The sequence below is a fragment of the Dendroctonus ponderosae genome, unplaced genomic scaffold, assembly GCF_020466585.1.
Source record: "Dendroctonus ponderosae isolate FM_Combo_2020 unplaced genomic scaffold, Dpon_F_20191213v2 Dpon_F_20191213_6, whole genome shotgun sequence".
NCBI classification, from domain to species: Eukaryota; Metazoa; Arthropoda; class Insecta; order Coleoptera; family Curculionidae; genus Dendroctonus; species Dendroctonus ponderosae.
In genome coordinates, this window is record NW_026018814.1 from 11,946,004 (window position 1) to 11,968,553 (window position 22,550).

At 32.3% G+C, this 22,550-nt stretch overlaps 1 protein-coding gene across 11 annotated transcripts in view; it reads left to right on the forward strand.

Moving 5' to 3' along the window:
• Positions 1 to 22,550, forward strand: part of LOC109545167 (high affinity cAMP-specific and IBMX-insensitive 3',5'-cyclic phosphodiesterase 8) — a 104,547-nt gene that overhangs the window by 56,724 nt on the left and 25,273 nt on the right. For 9 of the 11 annotated variants that reach the window (XM_019915697.2, XM_019915702.2, XM_019915700.2 and 6 more), the window contains 3 exons: positions 333 to 409; positions 12,768 to 12,827; positions 15,290 to 15,477. In XM_019915697.2, the coding sequence (XP_019771256.1) occupies positions 333 to 409; positions 12,768 to 12,827; positions 15,290 to 15,477 (325 nt within the window). Of the gene's footprint in view, positions 1 to 332; positions 410 to 10,269; positions 10,627 to 12,377; positions 12,624 to 12,767; positions 12,828 to 15,289; positions 15,478 to 22,550 lie in introns of those variants that run through there. The other 2 variants (XM_019915696.2, XM_048667299.1) reach the window with 2 other exon arrangements.

Below are 22,550 nucleotides of genomic sequence, written 5' to 3' on the forward strand. Positions count from 1 at the left end.
AATTTTCAGGTCAGTGATTTTATTTTCCTTTTTTCATGCCGCAATAATTAGTATATTTCGCCAAAAAGTCGTCAGTCAATTATAAAGTTTTCGCTTGGATTTCCTTATTAAAATTAGAAGAAGGCTTCCGTGTGCCAGAATATAGGTATAATATTACCGAAAGTTTCATCAGCTTGGTGCAACTTAACTCTTTACGCTCCGAGTTGGATTACATCAAATCTGAAATCTGCAACTTTCTCCCAATTAACTGCTTCCCTTTCGCACCTCTACTTATCTTGCTAATATTGAATTGTTGGAAATTTGCATCATCTTAGGATTTCTATTGATTTCAGATATTAGCCGCAGCATGTTGCATCACCGAAAAAGCTCTTTGGCTTTAACACCGGAAGAAGAGCCATTGGATATAAATGTACGTACATATTTTTTTAAATATAATTTTTGATGGCCGTACTTATAATAAACATTTTTTTAATTGCTTTTTTATTTTATTCTCCATTCATAAACACGCGGCTGCAAACAAAAGTAACTTTGATTATAGTTGCAACTATGAAGCAATTAGTTGTTTTTGATAAGGAAAAATACACGATATAATCTTACATCATTGGATTTGAAGACCACAAAGAAAAACTTAAAAAAATGTATTTCTGATTATACATCGATTTTAAAAGCATTTTTGCTGTTTTCCGCATCTTTTTAGTAGTTGGTGGTTTACTATTTTGCAGATATTTGTTTTGTATGTATTATTTTTCAAGCATATTTTAGTACCCTATCGGTAAGGCCATCAAATTTAGCTCTCTACTCGTACTGTATTTTCACATTTACGTTAAGTTTACTTTTTGTAGAACAATCAACAAGGGTTTTTCCTTTTTTTGTTTTTGAATTCACCGTGAATTTAAATCTTTATTATCAGAAAACATAAATAAATATTCATGATGAAAAGTTTTTAGTAATTTTATTTTTCCACGTTTAGTCGTTTAAAACTTTAACGACTTCCTTAGAATGTCTTTATTGTTATTTGTCTGAATGAAAAACGCAAATTTTTTTCCAAAAATATCAGCGGGATTAAATAGCCATATTTCAATATGCGGAATTTTTATGAATCGGAATTACGCTTGTGTAGCGTAACTTAGTACTAAACTTTTTTGTTCGCATTTAAAAAGCGGAGAAGCAACTTTGTGGCTGTGGAATAGCTTAGCGAACTTAAGATTGGCAGCAACAAAGTTTTATTAACAGGTTTTACAAAAGGAAATATTGCAGACACGTAAAAAAGGAGGCGTATCAACGAAATAGCTAATTCTAGCCAGAGAAGCAGAAAAGGTACAAAATGTGCTATTTAAATCCGAAAATCAACAAGCAAAAAAGTTAAATGCCTTGATGCCTTGTTAAATGATTTGTGAAAAAACTATTTAGGTTATGAAAATAGCAAATCATTGGCTTTCCGCTTTTCCTGCTGAGGTAATTGACAATTAAAGAAAATTGTTGGAAATGTTAACAGCGCTTTTAGGTAATTTTAAATTGTTGAAAATGTTAATCATTGTGAAAAATAAATTTAGAAAATTATTAAGTCATAAAATGGAATTAATTTGTTTAAATCAATTATTGATGCAATGGTGAATGAACTTTAAATAATAATATGTTATACGGGGTGTCAATTTGAAAACTTCCCACCCTTAATATCTTTCTTGCGGTTAAAAATATGAAAAAACGGAAAGACACGTCAATATTAGTTGTAAGGGGAACACTTTAAATGAATATTTTTAGCTTCCTTGCTTCAACCCCCTAAGAGGGGTAAACGCCACCCTTAGAATCATAAATGTGAATGGAGGTCAAGGGGCACATGGTTTTCAGATTTTGGTTTTCAGGTTATTTTTTACTCAAAAATAATTGCATTGGGTCTCCTTATAGTACAAATAATTAGAAGAGTATTAAAATCGTTGAACAAGAGGAAGAAAATCCAGTTTAAACAATTTAAATTACCTGTCAAGCTTTCTTCAATAAATAAAGAACCAATAATAGCTTTTCCAACCATACCAGCCCAAACCAGAAAGAAGATATAATTCTTTGTCTCTGGCCCAAACATTAACTTTTAGAGGATATTGAGTATGTCCTTCTCTAAAAATATGCGGGTTTTCGTGACTGCAATATGAACAATTTTGTTTGGTAACATTTCCATTTAGGAAAAACGAACTTTCATCGCTAAAACACCTATTCGGATTTTGGGGACATCTTAAGTCCATTGTTTATAAAACCAGACCTTCTGATATTGATGGTCTTAAAAGGCGAATTGCAATTCTTGAAATTTTCCCAAATGTTAGGAGTTCGAAAACAGACTTTGTTATTGTTTGCAGGAAAATAGGTTTTATTGTAGAAATTTCTCTTCAGCAAAGAAAAAGTTATTTTTCTCGAAGTAAAATAATTTATAAATAAGAAATCAATTGTTTAAACTGGACTTTCTTAGTCTTAGTCAAAGATTTAAACGGTGTAACCTACTCTGCTAATAATTTGTACTATAAAGAGACCCAATGCAATCATTTTTGTGCAAACACTAACCTGAAAACCAAAATCTTATTGCAGGCAAGTTTAACTATTTCTGCAAATTTGAAACGCGATTATTCGGAAAGCTCTGGACTGTAAGCAACAAAGTAGAATATCACTGAGAAGGAAATTGAACGCCCGCGTTGTGCGACACGATGTGCCACTTGACCCTCATCCCATTTAATATTCTAATGGTGGCATTTACTCCTCTTAGGAGGTTGAAACAAGAAAGTTGTTACAAATATTAATTTAAAGTTTTCCCGTTACAAATAAAATTGACGTGGGTCTCTAAATAACTGCAAGAAAAATATTAAAGGTGAGAAGTTTTCAAATTGACACCCTGTATATCGGTTTCTATTAGGCGTGGGTAACTCAGTGAATTTTCAGGAGTTGGCGCAGTGATACTCTCCGTTGCAGTAGCGTTGCAGTGACCCATTTGGTAAAACGTTACTAACAAAGAATGTCAGAAGTCACCTTTATTTTGTTAGGTGTTAAATAAAATTCGAGTCCCGGGCATCATAAAGCTTTAATTCGCCCCTGGCACAAATGCTAAGTGTAATTCAAAGTGCGACACAGTGAGACGCGATTAGTTCTAACGATAACCTTAGAAACAAAAAATAGTGTACAAGTTCAGAGTTTTGCGCTCAGTCAAGAAGAGTGCGCTATAAATGGCAACAAAATGTGGAACTTCACTCATCGCTAAGTAAAATTTAGCAGGATTTCAGAGAACTATTGCGGCACACATTTCGAATTGAGTTTTTCGGTAATAAATTACTAAGAAACCAAATATACTCTTAAAGTTCAGAGTTGTGTGTCAGTAATAAAGAGTTCGCTCTAAAAGTCAATATTTCCAATTTCATTAATCGTTAAGGAAATGTTGCTTCTGATTTGAAAAAGCTGCTGCAGAAAACATTTTGCATCGCGTTTTTCGAAAATGAATTTCTCAGGAAGGAAAAATAATCTGTACGCTCAGAGGTGTGCGTTCAGTAAAGAATAGTACGCTCTAAATGTCGATAAAATTGCTTCAAACCTTCAAACAATCATTCAAATCACATGAAATCCTGAATTTTGCCCGCTTCTTAACTGTTGCTTTGAAAATGAAAACTTTAACGCAACTGCAGACTCTTCAAAAATTCCAACTTCCAAAGTATAGCCAGTAGAAACTTGAAAGATCGACATTCTGTAGAATACATTTTTTTAATGAAATGTTGGCAAAAAGTTGCACCTAAATGTCTAATATTCAACTTTCGTGTGACTTTTTCAGACAAATCCACCAGAATTTACTCACGCTCGTTGTTATAACTGTTAATAAAGCTGAAACGCATATTTGCATATCTGAAACCGTTCTTTGGAGACGAGCTTCAGATAATCTTGATGTAAAAATACAAAGCCGCCCGAAATATTAACAAAGGTTTGAAATATCTTGTGAAGGAATCAATGAATTAATCGGAAATCCACACTATCCGTAAGCTGATGCTTCTTGTATTGAATACTAAAACAAATGTTCATATGTGAAGMGTTTCTTTAGCGAAAAGCTTCAGATGAGCTTGATATGAAAATACAAAACTGCCCAAAATATTCCCAAAGTTTCAAAATCAACKATCAAAGAATAGCTCAATTGATACGCTACCAGTCAGTTGATGAATATGGGACTAAAATGTCTACATGTACGACAGGGGCTAAGTAATGCTAAACTTACTGAAAGCTGMGTAGTGCCACCTGGAAAGAAAGAAGAAAATGTGTTTAGTACGGTCGGAGATCCGTCCAAAGCCAGATTTATTTGAAATTACCATAGCAAAGAGAGAAAAATATAAAGAACTTCACTACACTTTCAGAAACTACCGCACTTGCCATAAGGTGATAATGATTCTATATTTTCCATCTAGAACGCCATTCACACTACACAAAAGATCATAAACCAATTTCGTCCTCTGTCGGCTGCAAACTGACATTCAAACACCTTTTCGACAAAAAACGACACCGAACTACAGAATAAATATGATTATTTAATCATATAATTGTTCGCCCTTTCCATCATTCATGCTTTTCTTGGCAGTTCGATTGCAGTTTGTTTATTGTTGACATTGTTTGTAGAAAGTGCCTATTTGCATTGCAATGTTTTGAAATGCAAATTTTACGTTCCATCTTAAGGAAAGTCAACAACAGCTAAACTAAAAACGCTCCAAATGCCGATCTTTCACTAATTTAACTTTAAAATTAGAGCTACTTATATTTGTCTGCATTTCATTAATCTGCAGTGATTAATACACAACGCAAAAAGTAAAATTATTAACCGAATTAATTTTGTGTTTTTAAAAATATTAACTAAACCAAAAACGGCGACGAAATCACTTAGAAATGAAAATGTTGCTCAATTTCTGAGAGATGACAGAAGCCAATAAAATTTGAACTAACTAAAAATGTCCTTTAAAAGTTCTGATTTCAAGAATTATTCCGCTACAAGCGCAATTTGAGGTACGGTGCAGTGAGGCGCGATGAGTTATAACTCACGAACTCACAGGGCAGCATCAACAGCAACACAGTGTCACCCAGGCCTAGTTTCTATATTTACCTGGACTGTGAACTTAAATCTCTCGCTTTTCGCAAATGTTCTTTAAAGGTAGATTTCGTTAAGCATGCTAAATATTTTACAATTCAATTTCAAGTCCTTATACATAACTGAGGTGGCTGCCACGAAGAAACAGTTTTAAACTAATTTCCAAAGAACGCTAATTGTGATGTATGAAATCAGCAAAAAACGCTTGAAACCCTACCTAGGTATCCTCTTTTAATGCGGCTAAAGATATGTACGTGTTTTAAACACTATTTACGTCATTTACAACCATTTTAGGGAAGACTATGTACCTGTATTAGGTTCCCTTGAAAAGTATTATGAAATTCATTTGAAAGCCCTAATTTAAACTAGATCAAGTGATAACGGTTGACTAGTTTGAAACATGTTTTTCTTATTAACAAATGCTGCTCTTAAACGAATCTGAGACAAGGCGTAATAATAATGCAAAAGTACATTTTGACTCTGATTACTTGATCGATAAACTAAAACTTTTACCCAGCATATAATTAATCATAATTAATTTAGCAAACCGACTCCGACTCCAAACCGAAGTTGATGAGTCAATTTATTGTTAGATTCTTTGAGATTGATATATAAATGTTCATAGAAACTAAATTTGTAAGTGGTTTTAATTTGAGGCCTAATAAATTATTTTGAGCTCTAATACCTACTCACTTGGCCATAAAACTATAAAGTTTAAAATAATTTGGCATAAAACCGAAAGTGCGATCATAATGTAATAAATATGTCTATTGACAGCCATCATTAAATTATACTTAACAGTAACAGTTTATTGTAGTATCTTGTTAAAGTTGAAAGACGGTTTTTGAAAATGCTATAAAAGCTTTACGGAAATCTATAAATCTGCAAATTGTTACCTGAGAGCTGCTAATAAGACTACATTTAAAATTAATGACTACTTATTTTTTTAATATGCCAGAATATTGAAGTTTTACGTGAAAATATTAAATGCAAAATAAAAAAAAATATACGAAGAAAAAATACTCGAGCAAAATTTTTAACGGGCAGTGTAATTTGCTACTATATTTTCAAGGAAAATTTCAAATTTCTCGCCAGTTGGAGCGTAATTTGGGTAGATAAAGTTTCAAATTTTCGTTAATAGTATGATATTGCATACCTTGTTGCCTGGTATTAAGTGCATGAGCCCATTAAAGCGAAAGTTAACGCAATATCGTGTGTTAATAGTCTGTGTGTAGTGAACTATCGCTCCAGACAATCTAATCTAATGGTTTGAAAGCTCTCTAAAACAAAGTTCGTTTAAAATCCAAAGTAAAGGGAAATTCACTTTGAGAAGGCACACAAAGAAGGCAAAGGCAAATATTTTCCATTTCCGCCAAGGTTGGGACGAGGTTTATATTATAGTTCGAAGCGTAACCAGAAAGCGAGTTTCGGATGAATTTTTGCGTGTTAATTTATCTCATTGCTTTGTTACTGTTTACCAACCTGGATTACAACTTAATGAGAGCTAAAAATATTTCATACTGCATTCAATTGCAAGACGCAGGAAATCTATTCAGTAATTGCATCTACAATAATACGTCATTCGAGTTTATTTCAAATTCAAATATTTTTCGTTACCTATCAGTCACCTTCCGGACGTATCAGTAAAAACATTTCTGGTAGAGATGGAGTGTGATTGAGTTATCTGCAAATGCTGTAACAGCTGAAATTAGAAATGGACTGGCAGAGTTATTTCGACGAGAAAAAGTGAATTAAAGTTCTTGGAATTCAATTAAAACACAAGCTTGTAATTGATTTCGGTAATTGCAACAGCTGATTGAGACGTTCGAAGAAAATAGACTAGAATCAATTATTTGCTTTAAAATCCCGTCTAGGAAAAGAGGGATAACCGAATTGTAATAGGTATTAGGGGTGTAAATGGCGAAAATGTCTTCTAAGGGATTTAAACTTTGTATAGTTTCGAAACGATGTGGAAGTTCAATTATCTTGGTCTGCCTAGACAAAGTATTCTTCCGCTGTCACATATACCTACCTACTTGTATTGTTGAGCGAATTGCTGCTAGTTATTTAAGACAGTCGATTTTTCTGTTATTTAAATCTAGATTAGAGTCACTCAAAGATACAGATGATGCACATACTGTCCTGTCAATTTCAAATTCAGTCCAATGACGTGCTTATTGAAATATTAAAGTTATCTGTGCGTACGTGCTTGTTGCCTTGTGAATATATTTTACGGCGCGATTTGTTTCATTATTTATTTCTACAAACTGGCATGATTTTAATACTAGCATTTCTTTGCTTCGTCTTTTAGAGTTCACGATCAAGTTAACTTATTTAAATGTGGACAATTTCTTGCATCAACTGATCCAATTTACTTATAAAGCATTTTAGCAGAAATTTATTACAGTGTGAATAGAGCATCTAGAATAATTTGTGTACGGAATCTGAAACAATAATTAAGGATTTGGAAGTAAAACGCGAGACGTCAAGCTAAAGGCAGGTATGCGGTTCTATTAAAATTTCAGTCAAATCCTACAGTTTCGGTTTAACGAAAAAATCTGACGAATTCTACATAGTTTTCGTAGCAAGAAACTGATATAAGCAAGGCACTTGTTGAAAATCACACTGGAAGATTCACATTCGCAATTACTGACATTTTTGGATCATTTTAAGCGGTCTAAAATGGGTCACCACCTTTACACGACAAACTCATTCCCATTATGAATCCAAACACTATATCTACATGTTCGGGAGCTCCTTGGGTCGGCAGCTTTTGAGCCCGAAAACATGCATAGAAAATTTTGCAAGTGGTAGAGCTTGACTCTTTCGGTACACTCAAGAAAATTAGAAAACAAAATCACCAAATATCAAGCAATACTTTTAATCAATCTCTTCATTGTTACTACTTCACTCGTAAACCGGGCAATCACATTAAGCAAGTTTTATTGAATGTTTGAAAATCAAAATAGTAACATTTTGCAGTTTAAGATTTCCGCTATAATAATAATACATCAAATGGTTTCCAATTTGAGGATTAAATGTTAGTTTTTGATAGGCAAACTTACTTTATCTGATATTATATACTGTATCTAACTAATGGTTTGGTTGTAACTAGTTTTCACTTAGGTAGGTACTTTTAAAATAGCATTTCCGCAGTGTTAAAAGTGTGTTAATTTATTTGTTAGCTAACAGTCATTAATAAGTATTAAACTATTCCGAGCCTTAAAAAGAGGAGAGTGTTAGTTTTTGTTATTGTAGATTTAACTTTTAGCAGCGAAAAATTGAATCAATTCAGGGTTGTCTATAAATAAATAAAACTGATGATTGTTTCTTAAAAAGTTCCTCAGGAGAAATAAATATTCTTATCCGACATAAACTAGAAGTTAAACGCTTCATTTCCTATGCGCTATTTATTTAAACAAAAAAGCAAACTATTTCTTCCCCATTGTATGCACATTGTGGCATAAGTAGGATACGCTTTACTATTTTTTAGGCATAAGAGTTTTTTGGTTCTCATATCTGAGTTTCATGACTGCGTTAACGATTTCTGCTCAAATCAGAGAACTCTTTGTTCCCATAGTCTAATTTCATTGTGGATCTTTAACTAAACCTCTTTTTCATGTGGAAAGTTAACTCAATAACGGTTTCTCTATGATACTTTAATATTTTGCAACAAATTTGGATCGATAGGCAAAACCAGAAGTTTATGGTTAGAGTTGAAAAAAATCGAGGAGAGCGAGAAATCGCCGCTTTCATTAATTTTTTTATAAAAATATTTGGCTTTTATTGCGAGACTTTCAGACCATATTAGGACTTATGGCGCTAATGTGGAAACCAATTGTATAACGCTTCCTCAACTATAACTTTTCTTATCAGAAATTATATAAAATATACAAAATGCATATTTCACATATAATAAAAGGTGTCCGAACTACAGAAGTAAAAATTTAAAAATGTCCTAGTAATAGACTAGAATGACCGAAGCACTGAGTGTTTTTTGTGTGGAATTAGCGAAGTTGCACTGTATACGATTTGCGTTCGATGTTTGATCCTTTCGTTAACTTTTTAAATAAACACGTTATTCAGCTCGAATTCCCCACATTAAGGTATTTTAAAATATTGATCAGGTTTTCTAGAGGCAAAAGTTTGGCTACAACTAAAAGATAATATTATATAATTCTTAGGTCAAAAACTTGACATAGTCTCAACGATTCCGATCTGAGACATTTTTCAAATTTTAATGTGATGCTCGATCTTTGAATCGCCAGTCAATCTAAGAAAAAGATCAGTTTCATTTAGAAATAATTCTTATTGTTTCTTCATATCCCATCGCGGGCTTAACGTTTTACCCACAAGACAATTTCCATTTGATCAACGGTCTAATTATTTTGCGCGATTCCTTTACTGGAATGTTTGTATACAAATCAAAGTGGTTTGGGTTGGGCTGTATGAGGTGTGTTTTGTCCAAAAGTGTCTATTACCCTTGAAGCAAATCTGATTATTTGAAGTGGGAAAATGTTATTTTGTTTTTATGTGCAATTTGTTTTATTCCTAGGATAGTTAGTTGCCGCAAAAACACATATATGTCCACGATTGATAAAATTCAAAATCAAAGATTTCAATTTATCAAAAAATCGGATGGAAACATGTGTGTGTAACGTAATTATTTTGCGACATTTCATGGATTAGGTAGGTAAAGGCAAGATCAAGGTTATTATGTAGCTGTTTAATCTAATGTCAACAACATCTATAACATTTTGAACAGTTAGGTAGTAATATGTGGATAAGTTTTCCCTTGATGACATCACAAGATTCCGTAAAACTTTATATACTGGTGTCATTAAACTTATGAACGAGTGATGTTGCAATATTAACTTTGTCTAGTGTTCTTAGCTGATGGGGTGCCCACATTGAAGAGCATTAAAATAGCAGCAGAAAATAATTCACTGAAATCACACAAGAAAATATTGGTTTACAACATAATTTACTTTATTATAATTGCAGGTAACGAAATCCAAGGATTTGTTACGCTAGTAATTATCTTACAATATTCGCATATTTATAACCTGAAAAGCGTAATAACCAATGTTGACAAAGTTTATCAAACCCGCTACGTATTTAATCATCTCGTCTCCTTTATCTGTTAGATAAGCAGCAAATCTATATTTTTTTATTGAACTGGAAAATAGACAGTTAGTCGGTAGACAACGCAAGGTATGCGTACGTAATTTTTAATTAAAATGTCCAATTGCGAACATTGCGGAAGCCCGATTCTTTTGAATAAGGATAATTTCGGTGTTTCAACCCCTTTGTACGAAACTGACGAAAGTTCGAGTTCGAATTGCGGATGGTTTTGTTTCGGGTCGAAAAAATCTGATCCAACTAAGCGGAGCAAATCTCCGGAGTTTCCGACCGAACTTCGTGAAGCACGATATCAAAGGCGTACGATACAATTCGAAATTGATCCAAATAGTACGGTTTTCTCCAGGAGGCTTCACTCAACAGTATCTTCTTCAATATTGAAAGTGTCCAAGGTAAATAAATATTAACCATTGAAACTTGAAGAGTTGAGGTTCATAAAATTTAAATCAACAGACAAAAGTATCACTCAGAAATAGCTTTTCACCACCAATATAGTTGGAATCGGTGTGTTGCTAGAATATTTTCTGACATCTTTAAAATTTTCATAAACAAGCCGAAAAGCAATGTTTACTTACAGATACCTACAATGTTTGATGAAGTGAACAATAAGAATGACTTTAAAATCATGTGGAGCAATATTCTGTATTTTCTTCCATAAATTGGTTTTACTATTTCGAATGTAATTTACACATGCTATAATTTATAATCCAGAGCAAATATAAAATCATAATCAACTCTAATATCGGACTCTTTATCGGACAATAATTAAATTAGATACCACTTAAAAAGCCTATTGAGTTTCGACCTGTTTCTTTCAAGCAAAAACTTAACATTTAATAAATAATTCGAGGCGTTATTTGGTGTACTAACTAATTGAAACTGGAAACTTTTTAAATTTGTATCTGACTTATGGATAAGAAATTAGGATTTTTCTTTTGTCACGATTTTAATCGAATTTATCTCTCTTGGGATCAATTTCAAAATACGTAACTTTGCTAATTTTTTTCGAATAGCTTGTCTCAATAGAAAGTTACTTAGTTTTTTTACTTAATTTTAAGTGCAAATTTATATACATTGCAAAAACATTATAGTAAAATGGACGGTTTTACTGTTACAAGTTTTGAGTTGCTTCTTAACATTTAACATTAAAATTGAGACTTATATTGTCCCTAGTTGGATTACCCAAAAACTTAATACATTTATTATGGCGCTTCTCTATAATAACGTAACAGTTTTTCTGTTCATTTTAATATAAGTCGTTTATTATTATAAATTATTCGTTATTTATTATAAATATAATGAAAGTAAATACTGGCAAAACTCGATTTGGTTCTCCTATAGTTTTTGATGGACAAAAAGTCCTTAAATCCTTTATTCAAATTTTTAAAACCCATGAATAGTGTGACAGTTTTGTTGCATTTAGATTAAACGAACAATTTAGTTTATTAAAATGCCAGAAATTAATCGCTAGAGTTATTGAACATAAACTTTATACCATTAATATACATTTTTTCTTTGTGTTCTTCTTTCACACTTACAGAATTATCATCAAACTGCCTCGGTCGATATCCCTTTATATATACCTTTATTTACCGTTTTGACAAAGAAGTCGTTTTGAAAAGGAAATTTTATCATCAGATTATAACACAATGGCCTCTGATAAGAATAACTCTCTCTTCGAATATTTCGGACGCAAAAATGCTTTGATTTTGTTATGTAGAATAATACCGGCTACTTAAATGGATTTATAGGATAGTGTAATTGATTATGATTGATCGGGTGTGCTTTCAAATGTTTATATTTGCTAATTTCGAAAAATACATGTTACACCAGTACTCATTTTAGCTTTTTTTTCCCGAAAAAACAGTTATCTAGTCAATTTGCAATTTTCAAATGTTAGTCACTTTCAAAAGGAATTGTTTAAACTTAAGTAGGTAAATGACCAACATGAACGATTATTTTATTGTTGTTAGTGATCAGGTATACTTATAAAATGCTCTGTTAAAAAATGTTTGCTGATTTTTCATTTCACTAAAATAACTTTAGGACTAGTCGGTTTTAGAGTTGAATTTTTTTGTGTACGGTTGAAATGTTTTCTAGGAACGTAGCAAAAAATTGGCAAATTCACATTTTTGCGAATGACAATGACACGCGTTTCAAGAAATTAATTCGTTAGAATTTTGCCGTTTCTTTTTCAAGCGTATTTGGTTTTCCAAACTATCATTTTCTTTGATGAATGTGCATTGTTTTCAAAAAGTTGTTTTACATATAAAGAATAGACTTCAAAATTATGGGGATTTGGACTGACAACGCAGACGCAACCCACACGGATCAAAATATTTGCGAAAAAATTAGAAAAAAGCGGAAAGTTCGTGTAAAAATACCAAAGGCAAGAATTTTCCAATGTTGATAAAATGTCCCATATTCATATTTCTTTCCCCAAAATGTCTGATAGAACTGGGATTATTGGAAATAAGTTCCGATTTTAAATAATTATTTAATTAATTAATATAAGGTTTATATTTTGTTGCAGAGAGGGCCAAATGAAACAAAATATGGACTGATATCACCTACACCTAAGCATCATTTAAAGGTAAGAAGAACATACCTTTTGTGTTAAAAGCACTAAGGGTCTTAAAAAAATGCACAAAACCATTTCATAGATGTTTCAGCTCATTTGCATTTATAGTTTATTTAACAGAACAAATTTACAAAAACCGAATTTACGAGTAATTGCGAGCATATTGCAAAATTAAAATTCGCATTAGGTGAACTAATAAAACCAATAGGTAAACAATGTTTTGCGCGCCATTGGGAAGGTGGTGAAGTCAATGCTTTGGTAAAAAATGTGAGTAAAGGTTTTATAAAGTACCAGATGACTATAAGAAAACTTATAATAAAACTGTTTCTGTAATAAATAGTGGGAACCCGATTCATATACGCCACCCCAATTATAAAATTACAAAATTTTACGAGTATATGGCAAGCGTTTCAAATGCTTTACTATTGTATCAGATAACGTTACGTGAGCAAGTAGTTACTGGCTTATTAGATGAAAAATATTGCAACTTATTATTTTTTTGGCGGCATTTAAACGTTATTTTGGCAGCAACTAGCAAGTGAAACCCCGAACAAACGTACAAGCACGTTTCAGCTGAACTGAGTAGAAATTATAGTTATTAATGCTCATGAGAATCGCTGTTTTTTAGAATAACTGACACTTTTAATGAAAGAGATATAAGATATGAGGAAAATAATGTACATGCGACAGCTACTTCCCAAATTTCAAGAAAGTGGTTCCTTTGCTAAAAGCAAAAGAAACGCGCTAAGACTACTTGAAGGGCGAGCCCAAGCTGAAGTTTCTAACTTCATCTCTCTTAACTCCCAATCCTTCATAAGCTCTCTTTCAATGACTCGCGCAGGAAATTTAATAGAAAAATAAACAAAACCGCCGCATTTTAGGTGAGCAATCTGCACAAATCTATATTCAACCAAGAATTTACGACATTTTCAACAGGGCAGCTCCTGTTCTCATTATGTACTTATTTTCATTAATCGTTGAATGTTATTTAACAAATAAATGGATTATAAGGCGATTCCCTATTCAGTAGCCGCCAAAATCTGCAGATCTAACGCCACTTAATTTTTTCCTGTGGGGACACAAATCTGTTGTTTTTAGAACTCAGTCTGAGTTAATTTTGCAATAACAGAATAAACTTTCGCTAATATTTATCAGAAATTGCGGACCAAACTCGATTATGGATTAGCAAATAATTTTAAAAAATTCAGTGATTAAAATTTTAGGGTTGTAGTGGATGAAGGCTAGAGGGTTGGTCGGGTGGTTTACCTCTAGCATCACTTTGGTTCTCCACTTTGATAGAAACGGTTTCGGGGAATTTTTTACCTGTTTTTTTCGTCATGTATAGCCAATGGAAGATTTTAAATTAATACTCTGTATATCAAATGGTTAAAAATCAATGTTTTGCAACATTTTCCGTATAAATTAATTTTATGGCGGCTGCAATACAATCAAAATGCCCAACAACGATGCACTAACAAAGTATGAAACCAATACAAAGTATGAAAAGCACACAAGGATATGAATGAATCGTGGAAATGACTAGCTTTTAAATTTATTAAATATTTCTACCAACAGCGTGCAAAATGTTTTCTCATATATCCCAGGTGTTTACAGATTTTCAGCAATTTTTAGTGAATAAACGTGAATGGAGGCAGGGATTTAATATATATATGTGAAGGAATATGGATAAAGACTTAAAATAATTGCTGAGCAGCACCAGATTATTGTGGGCATGTTCATAATGTGATTTAAGACATATTTCAGCCAGTTTATCTTACGAAGTATCGTGGACATAAAACGAACATTTATTTATGATTCAGCAAGCTTTTGACGAAGATTTAGACATTTTCTGTCAACTTTGCTCTCGCCAATATACTCGGCTGTTTCGTTTGGTTGGATTAATGTATTATTATTGCGTCTTGTAATTCAGTTTAATCAAAAAATAACAAATTTCGTAATAAACTATGTTGCTCTATAACATATAAAACGTGTTTAACAAGTGACTGTTCCAATAGCGTCACGACACTATCAATCTAGCTTATTATATCTAATAATCTAGCACATGTATAAATTACGTAAAACCACCCTTCGAAATGTTTCATTAAAAAATTATATTTTCATTAATATTTTGTTTCAATTGAGCGAACACTCCTGTTTGCTGTAAACTTTGTTCTCATGTGAATTATTAGTGTACTTTATGTATCATTTGAATTGCTGCTGATTTTTTTGAATTTAAGACGACTAAAATTGATTACAAAAGTAAAAACTTGAATTAAGCTGGCAATATTTTAAATATTTAAACATCTACCAGTCCCATTGTTTGCCAATAACTAATTGATAAATGTGAAATGTTCTTTAAACAAATTATAATTGTTCAAGATTTATCAGTGCATTTTAACTCGCAGTTTAAACCAACCCATAATGCACTTTTACAAAACGTTTATAACTAATATTGAAACTGTGTTTGCATTTAGTTACTCCTCGTATTTGCCCATCCGGATCCAGTGTGCGATTCATTATCAAAAGCGGCAGATAAATTGGGTTTTGAAATTACCACAAGTAATACAAATATTGGAGCTTTAGACGAGTATCAGGCCAAGTCGCATGACCTGGTAATAGTCGACACCAGGGCTAAAAATTTCGACAACGACCTGCTCTGCCGGTAAGTGAAATTTGATTTATTAATATAGTTTTTTGGTACACGAAAATATATTAGTAAGCTTCCACTCTACATGACCTATTTATTTTCAAGTATAACGCGATACAATCTAAGGGATTAAATGTACTCCTTTCTAATCTTCGATCTAGTGACGACGGTCCTGGAGAATATTCAGATAATAAAGTAATTTTATTAATCATTTTGGCTCTGACGCATCTTAAACCTTACATCAGGCCACTTGAGACAATGAGCAACATTATAAATCAGAAGTTTGAATCTGTTACGAGTCTGTTAAATTATTGTACTCTGCTAATTCATGCTAAAACCAGTTGCAATTCAGTTGTTTTGCAGAAAAATAGTAAAATGAGTACCTACCTAAAAATAAATGAACAAAATTTAAATATTTCTTGCTTGATTAATTGCTTCTAGTAAGAACTGTTCTAATATAAGAGCAAACATTAGCTGCCTTTAGCTTGATTGAGCCTGATAGTAACACTCCTAGAACCTGATGAGGCTAATAGGCTCAAAACTTAGCCTAAGGTAGCCAGAGATTACACCTCGCCCAATTTGTACTTTTATCGTATCATCTTTTGCCTGCTCTGATAGTTCCGAAAGAAACGGTATTTAGGGTTTAATTGTCAATTGTAATGACCAATTAGTTATGTATCTGAATAGTACGTTTTAACGAAACATTCTATGACAGAACAATTTTTATGATTATGGATTTACAGGGCAATATTCGAAAATCAATCGTTGAAATCGTTGGGATTTTAAATACAATCTAAGCCTTTCTGCAAATTAAAGTATAGTAAGCGAACGCGATTCGTTGTTTTGCCATATTCGCCTTGTTATTCGATAAACCAATTATGTTTTCCAACTGCTTTTTATATTTATGGCATAACTTTTCAGATGAATTTTGGTTTTGAGAAGTTTTTTGCGAAAGAAACGATTTGTTTCCCCTTTCACACTCCTGAAAAAATCTGTATTGCACAATTAGATATAGGGAAACCATAATTCGATATAGAAATATGTTTAATTGTCTTTTGAATCAGTTTCTATTCAATTATAATTCGGACACTGAAAATTGATGGACTTGACTTTCTAACAAAGTTTTGCATGTTCTCAAGGAACAATGCCATATAAAATTATTCGGAAGTAAAAATACAGGTTCCCACAATATAATGTATCAACAGTTATCTTGATATTTTTGGCGAATAGCAGTAATTTAATCATTATAAATTCAAGTAAAATAATTGAAAAATTAGAAATTCCTAAAGTGTGGCACAAAATAATATTTCGTGCTAAAATACTGAAAATGTTATAATCGAATCAGTAAAATGATTGCCTATTTCGTCCATATAGCACTCAAATGCATGTCCCTTTTTTTACAAAATTCACTCCAACAAGCAAAATATAGAAATAATAAATTTGCTCGTATGCCTAGTGTGTATGTTTACATGTATTTCATTCCATGTCTAATTAGAAACTTGAACTGTAAAACCTGTTTTAGCATCATGTTTTTTTGCATGGAATTCTGAATATAGCTAAACATTTTATTAAAGAAGAAACTAATGCCACTGACTGAAAATTATTCTGTGGCCAAAATAAGTTCTACCGAACGTTCTCTCGATTTTAGTTAAATAATCAAATACAGTATAAATTGATATAACTTTAAAAATTAAGGTGCAGCTTAAGGTGCAACTTTTTTATAGTTTATCATTAATCGGGTAAACAAGCTCCTAAATATTTATTTTAAAAAGTTTTGATTCAAGATTGCTTGAACTGATTGCTATTACCACGATATTTGTATTACATTGAAATTATTATTCAATAATACATATAATTGCCTAAATACTACCGTAAACGCTCGAAAACCTCATCGATATTAAAATCCAATGGCTAATAGATTTGAAACCAACCGTATTGCGAGCGAAATTACACCAATTCTACTTAAGGAAACTCATTCTGGATAATTTCATTGTTACGGCTGTCGTCAACGGCGTTTTTATTTAAGTGTTCAGTATATTACAGAAAAAAAAAAACGTTGAAATTACATGAAGTGTCTAAAAAGGCTGGAGATCTGAACGCAGATGTCAAAGTAAATTTCCTTTTCTTTATTCTAAACGATCGAAAAGCATTAGAGTTTGTTATATTACTTTCTCTAGATAGTGCAAAGCCCCATTTTGTCATGTAACAACGAATTGATCGAGTTATTTCCATCCCAGAACAATTCAGATGGAAAAGTAGTAGTCGCGTTTTCTTGTCTGATCCAATTGATTGTCTTGTACAAAGAATTCCCACAGGTATTGTGGTTGTTTCCAGTTGATTTTCGGTTCTTTAGTGTATCGAGTTATCAACTAGAAAGCCGGCGAATTGAAACTTATACCCTGAAGGATTTTCGTTTTATGGCTTACAAGAGAAACCTGCTAACATCTATCTGTGCGCAAATCACCAATCTTTTTAGCTCAAGGGGAAGCAGAGAAATATAAAGAGAAAAATAAATCTTAAAACCGAGCGTTTCAACTTGTTCCTGCCGGATATAAAGTCTGCTTTAGAACGTGTGATTTTGATAATAATAATTAGCAGCAGTTCAAAGTTTCATATCAGTCCGCTCATTCGATGGCCAATTTTAAATGGGAACAAATCAAATTTCGCATACTTTTCGCTAATCTTCCGATGACATTATATGACTTTGAGATTTATCTGAATTCGAAATATCTTAAGTAGTCACCTGTTTGCTCAGTATTAATTTTTAATCCGATTTATAGCCACTTCAACATACAATATTTTTACCATTATCAAGGGATATACAGGTTTCTGGTTTGTTAAGTTTGCGTTTATCAGATAAGTCAATCAAGTTCATATAAATTATAATTTTTGTCTGTGCACGCCTTTATTTAATTATGAATATATCCATTGCCAACTTATATGCATTCCACAAATCATTAATTTCGTGAAGGACTGGTTTTAATTGGCAAACTTCGCTAGAAAACTGGAATAAACTATGCGAGTAGCTTCTTGGTAGAAATTTGCAGTTGTAAAAGAAAAAGGCTTTTAGCAAATTGGCTGGTAATGCTTCGGAATTCCCGATCTCACTAAGGAACATCTACTTTGTGAATATCGACTTGGGATATTTTATAAATCATCCTTTCAGCTAGAAAGATGATTATGAAAACCAAGACGAGTCTATTTTAGAATTCTAGTCTTATTTGCCTTCTTTCTGGAATTATGATTTCATTCTAAATTGTTTACGGGTTTTTACATTTTCGATATTAAATTCTCTATCGTTTCTTCTTTTGTGCCTATTTTCTTCAATATTAAGTTCGTTGATCTTCTAAGACTCTGTTATAGTCTCTATTCTAACGAAAATTTCCGAATAAAAAACGCCTTCTACTGACAATAAATAAGCCACAAATATAAAGACCCCGCCTATTTTATAAATTAAATTTTTACAATTGAATCGCGTAGAAATTTCCCTGTTTTTGTTACGTCTTATCGCATTGATTAAACTAATCTTAATCCGTTGGATGATGAAAGGCTACTTTATAGTTGAACGAATATACAGGTTAGGAGCTGTCCAAAATTAAGCTTTTTGATATAAGCAACAAGATCGTTGATAAGTTTAGGGTTTTTAGGATAACTGAGGTTTTTTGTTGAGTATTAGATATTCTAGCTTTTGGAAATTTAGATTGACTTGAGAAATCTCACAATGTCAGGAATAATAATATTCGCTAGTGAGGCAATTCAATCTCTCATTGCTAGTAAACTGTTAAAATATTTTACATCCTTAATCATTAACTTAATTCTTAACTATAGCGAAACAGTTTTTTCCTTTCCATTTAGCCAACTGTCTAACTTTGCTATTCTATTAAAATAGAGTTCAAATATTGGGGCTAATTCGCTATATGAATATATATCTATATGTTTTTTAATTACTTATAACTAATTAATTATCAAGCTGAAATCTGAAATATAATTCAATTTTCACTATACGGAATTGATAATCCTTTTTTTCTGAATTTTTCAACTCTTGGAGCCCAAAACTGTATGTCAACGAGATCATTAATCATTTTATATCTTCAACGGCTCCCGGAATCTTTGCAATTTTGATAAAAGATAAATCTGTACTTACTCAACTTTGACTGAACTGAATCTTTTGCCATTTTGTGCCTTCAACTTTCAGTTTGCAGTTTTCACCTGTGGTTTTTGCTTTGAACTTGATTTTCCAGTTTTAAAATGAAAATGTATAGCATGACATAAAATATTTATACACCGAGCAAAAATGGTAAATTTGTATATAAGAAATGTTTAACTCTGTACGGCGAAACTAAAATGTTATTTCATATCTTTGTTAATCCACAAATAAACTCCAGAAACATGGAAAGAGATCCTAAACAATGCCAAGTTTCATATTTAGTTTAAAAACAAATTCCACAGTCTTATTTTAGCTTATTTTTTGTCTTCAGATCCTCGGTTCATACTCAACTAATTAATTGTTTGAATGCAGGTATTCCTTTCAGTCTTTTAGTGCAAATCATTGATATCGGTATATTAGTTTTTTAATTGGATTTGCTTCCATTTTTAATGTCATCTGCCCTTTTTACCTGCAGGCATCAGTGCAGTTTAAACCACTTTAAGCGTGCTACAATGGGCTTAAAAATGTGATTATAATCCTGGCTTGCAATAATGGCGAAAAGCTTCAATTAGAGAGCTTGCATTTGAAAGTCAAATATTCTCATCTCTCGGCTTGTCGATATTATGCGCGGACTTTCCAGAACCTTTTGCGAAACAAGTAAACCTATTTGGCTAAAATCTCCAGCATTGTTCTACCTAAAACGATGTAGATTACGTCTGCATAACATATTTCATGAAACAAAACTCGGCACATTATTAAATTGTCAACTAGTTCGAGGTAAGCTTTAGCTTTAAAGCAAATTTGTATAGCTTTATGCACGGCTGACAATTATTCACGATATAAGCTACCTAGGCTTTATATTTTAGACGAAGGATATCGACTGCCAACAAACTCCCTTGTTGGCTCAGGAGATGAGGAATCATCCTTAAATAACGCAATTTCTGTATATTGGCTATATTTGAAACTAAACTGCGTTAAGCAACTGCTTTTTTATGAGACACTTTCCCTTTTTCAAAAATGTTCAACAATTTTATTGAAACGTAAAAATGTTTTTTGTATTAAATTCCCCATATTAGCTATGTTTCGCTCGTATGCACTAATTTGATCAATACTAATAAACTTCAACGTGACGATAAATTCCTCGAGGCCAAATGTTGACTGCAAATGCATCTGTATTTCATTATTTACTTACAAGTGAAACTCTTAAGACCAGAAAATGAATTGAAACTAATTTTGGTTTTCCTATTCAAGTAATAATGGTTCAAGTACCATTATTATACTGTCCTGGCTTTGACAATATTTCTAGAATACAGGCTTTTTGTTTGAAGTCAACGTGGTCAAATTTCCATCTGAAGTGCTTCTTCCGATTCTAGAAACTTTATGTCACTTTGAATTTTCTTTAGAAAAAAGAACCAGCAAATGTGGCCTGTTTCTGATTAGTAGGTATTTATTTACTGTACTTGTTTACCCAAAATATTGATGTAAATGGGTTTTTGTATAATGTTAGTATTACATTGCAACAAACGTTATCAAAGTTCAATGTCTATAAAATAAAATGTACTGTTATTCACCTGAGGTGAGTATTTTTTGAATCTTTCAACCCACGTTTAAAACCCACGCTTTTTCGAAGTTGGGAGCTTTCGTAACAGTTGAATTTTTATAATGTAAGTGTATCATTATTTAGCTTTTCTTGGGAACATTTATTTCCCAGTAGTCGTTAAAAGTTTGTTGCGAGAGTTAATCAAGAGATTGCGTTTTTTGTTTTCCAAGCACGATCTCGGTCGCTACAGGGATACGACTTTGTCGAATGATCATTTTTACTCAGCCAAACAAATATCATTGATATGTAACTGGCTGTAGTTATATCGATTTTTTTATTAATAAATACCTACTTCACTCTATCAAAATTTTACTAACAGAGTCACAGCACACGTTCTATCTGACTAGTTTACATTTCTTTAAATTTACTAGCACAGAAATGAAGCAATTTCATTCAAATCTAGATCTCTAAACGATATTAAGAAGATTCAAACAATTTTCTCCTTAATTAAAGAGAGGCAGTTGAGACTTTACTGACGATATTTGACCTGTGCTTACTAGGGAGCCTTTTCGGTGGAAAACTATTGAACTTCTATTTTAGAGAAAACTCACATCGCGCAAAGTGCCTCCAATGCTATACCGTTTCCATCGCAAAGAAGATAAAAATCAACTATCTAGTCAAAAAACAAGTTAGATCAACGATATTTGCTCTTAGAAAATAAGTAAATGCAATTATTGATTATAATTGAGTAACACATTATGTTGAGATTATTTTAAGACCATACATATAAGTCAAGCTTTTCGAAACCATTTAAGTACATTTTTGGTCACACACGCAAATTGAAATGAGTAATTTTAATTAAACTTCTGGGCATAGTTTTGCGATTTCAAATTGAATGTAGGCTTTAAATTAGAGCAAATTTCCCAATTGATTGACATCGAACACCGGTAACATCAAGTGTCCATCAATTTTCCTCTTGAATAAATCAAATGAAGCTCACTCAATCTAAGAGACATTCAATCGTCAGCACTAATTGCAAGCGGCTGTATATTTAATGATTTGGGACTAACTAAAGAATATTTCATCTAACAACCTTTGTGGCGCCAGTAGCAATTTAATTATCAAGATGACAGGATTGTTTATTTTCATTATTTTCCCGAGAACATGTTCTAGAAAATGTTCGCAACGTACAATTTTCTCTATAATTTACTGTAGTATTGGATTACCGAGCGGAAATTCGATTATTTAAGAGCGGGTTCTTTTTGCGCTGTCTTTGGTAAAGAAGCGCTGAATGAATGTGTGCGAAGTGACTGAAGTTTGCAAGTAACTGGATTCGGAAAATATTTATATTATTTTGTTTATTTGTAATTTTTTTTATAAAACCCCAACCGGCTCGAAAAG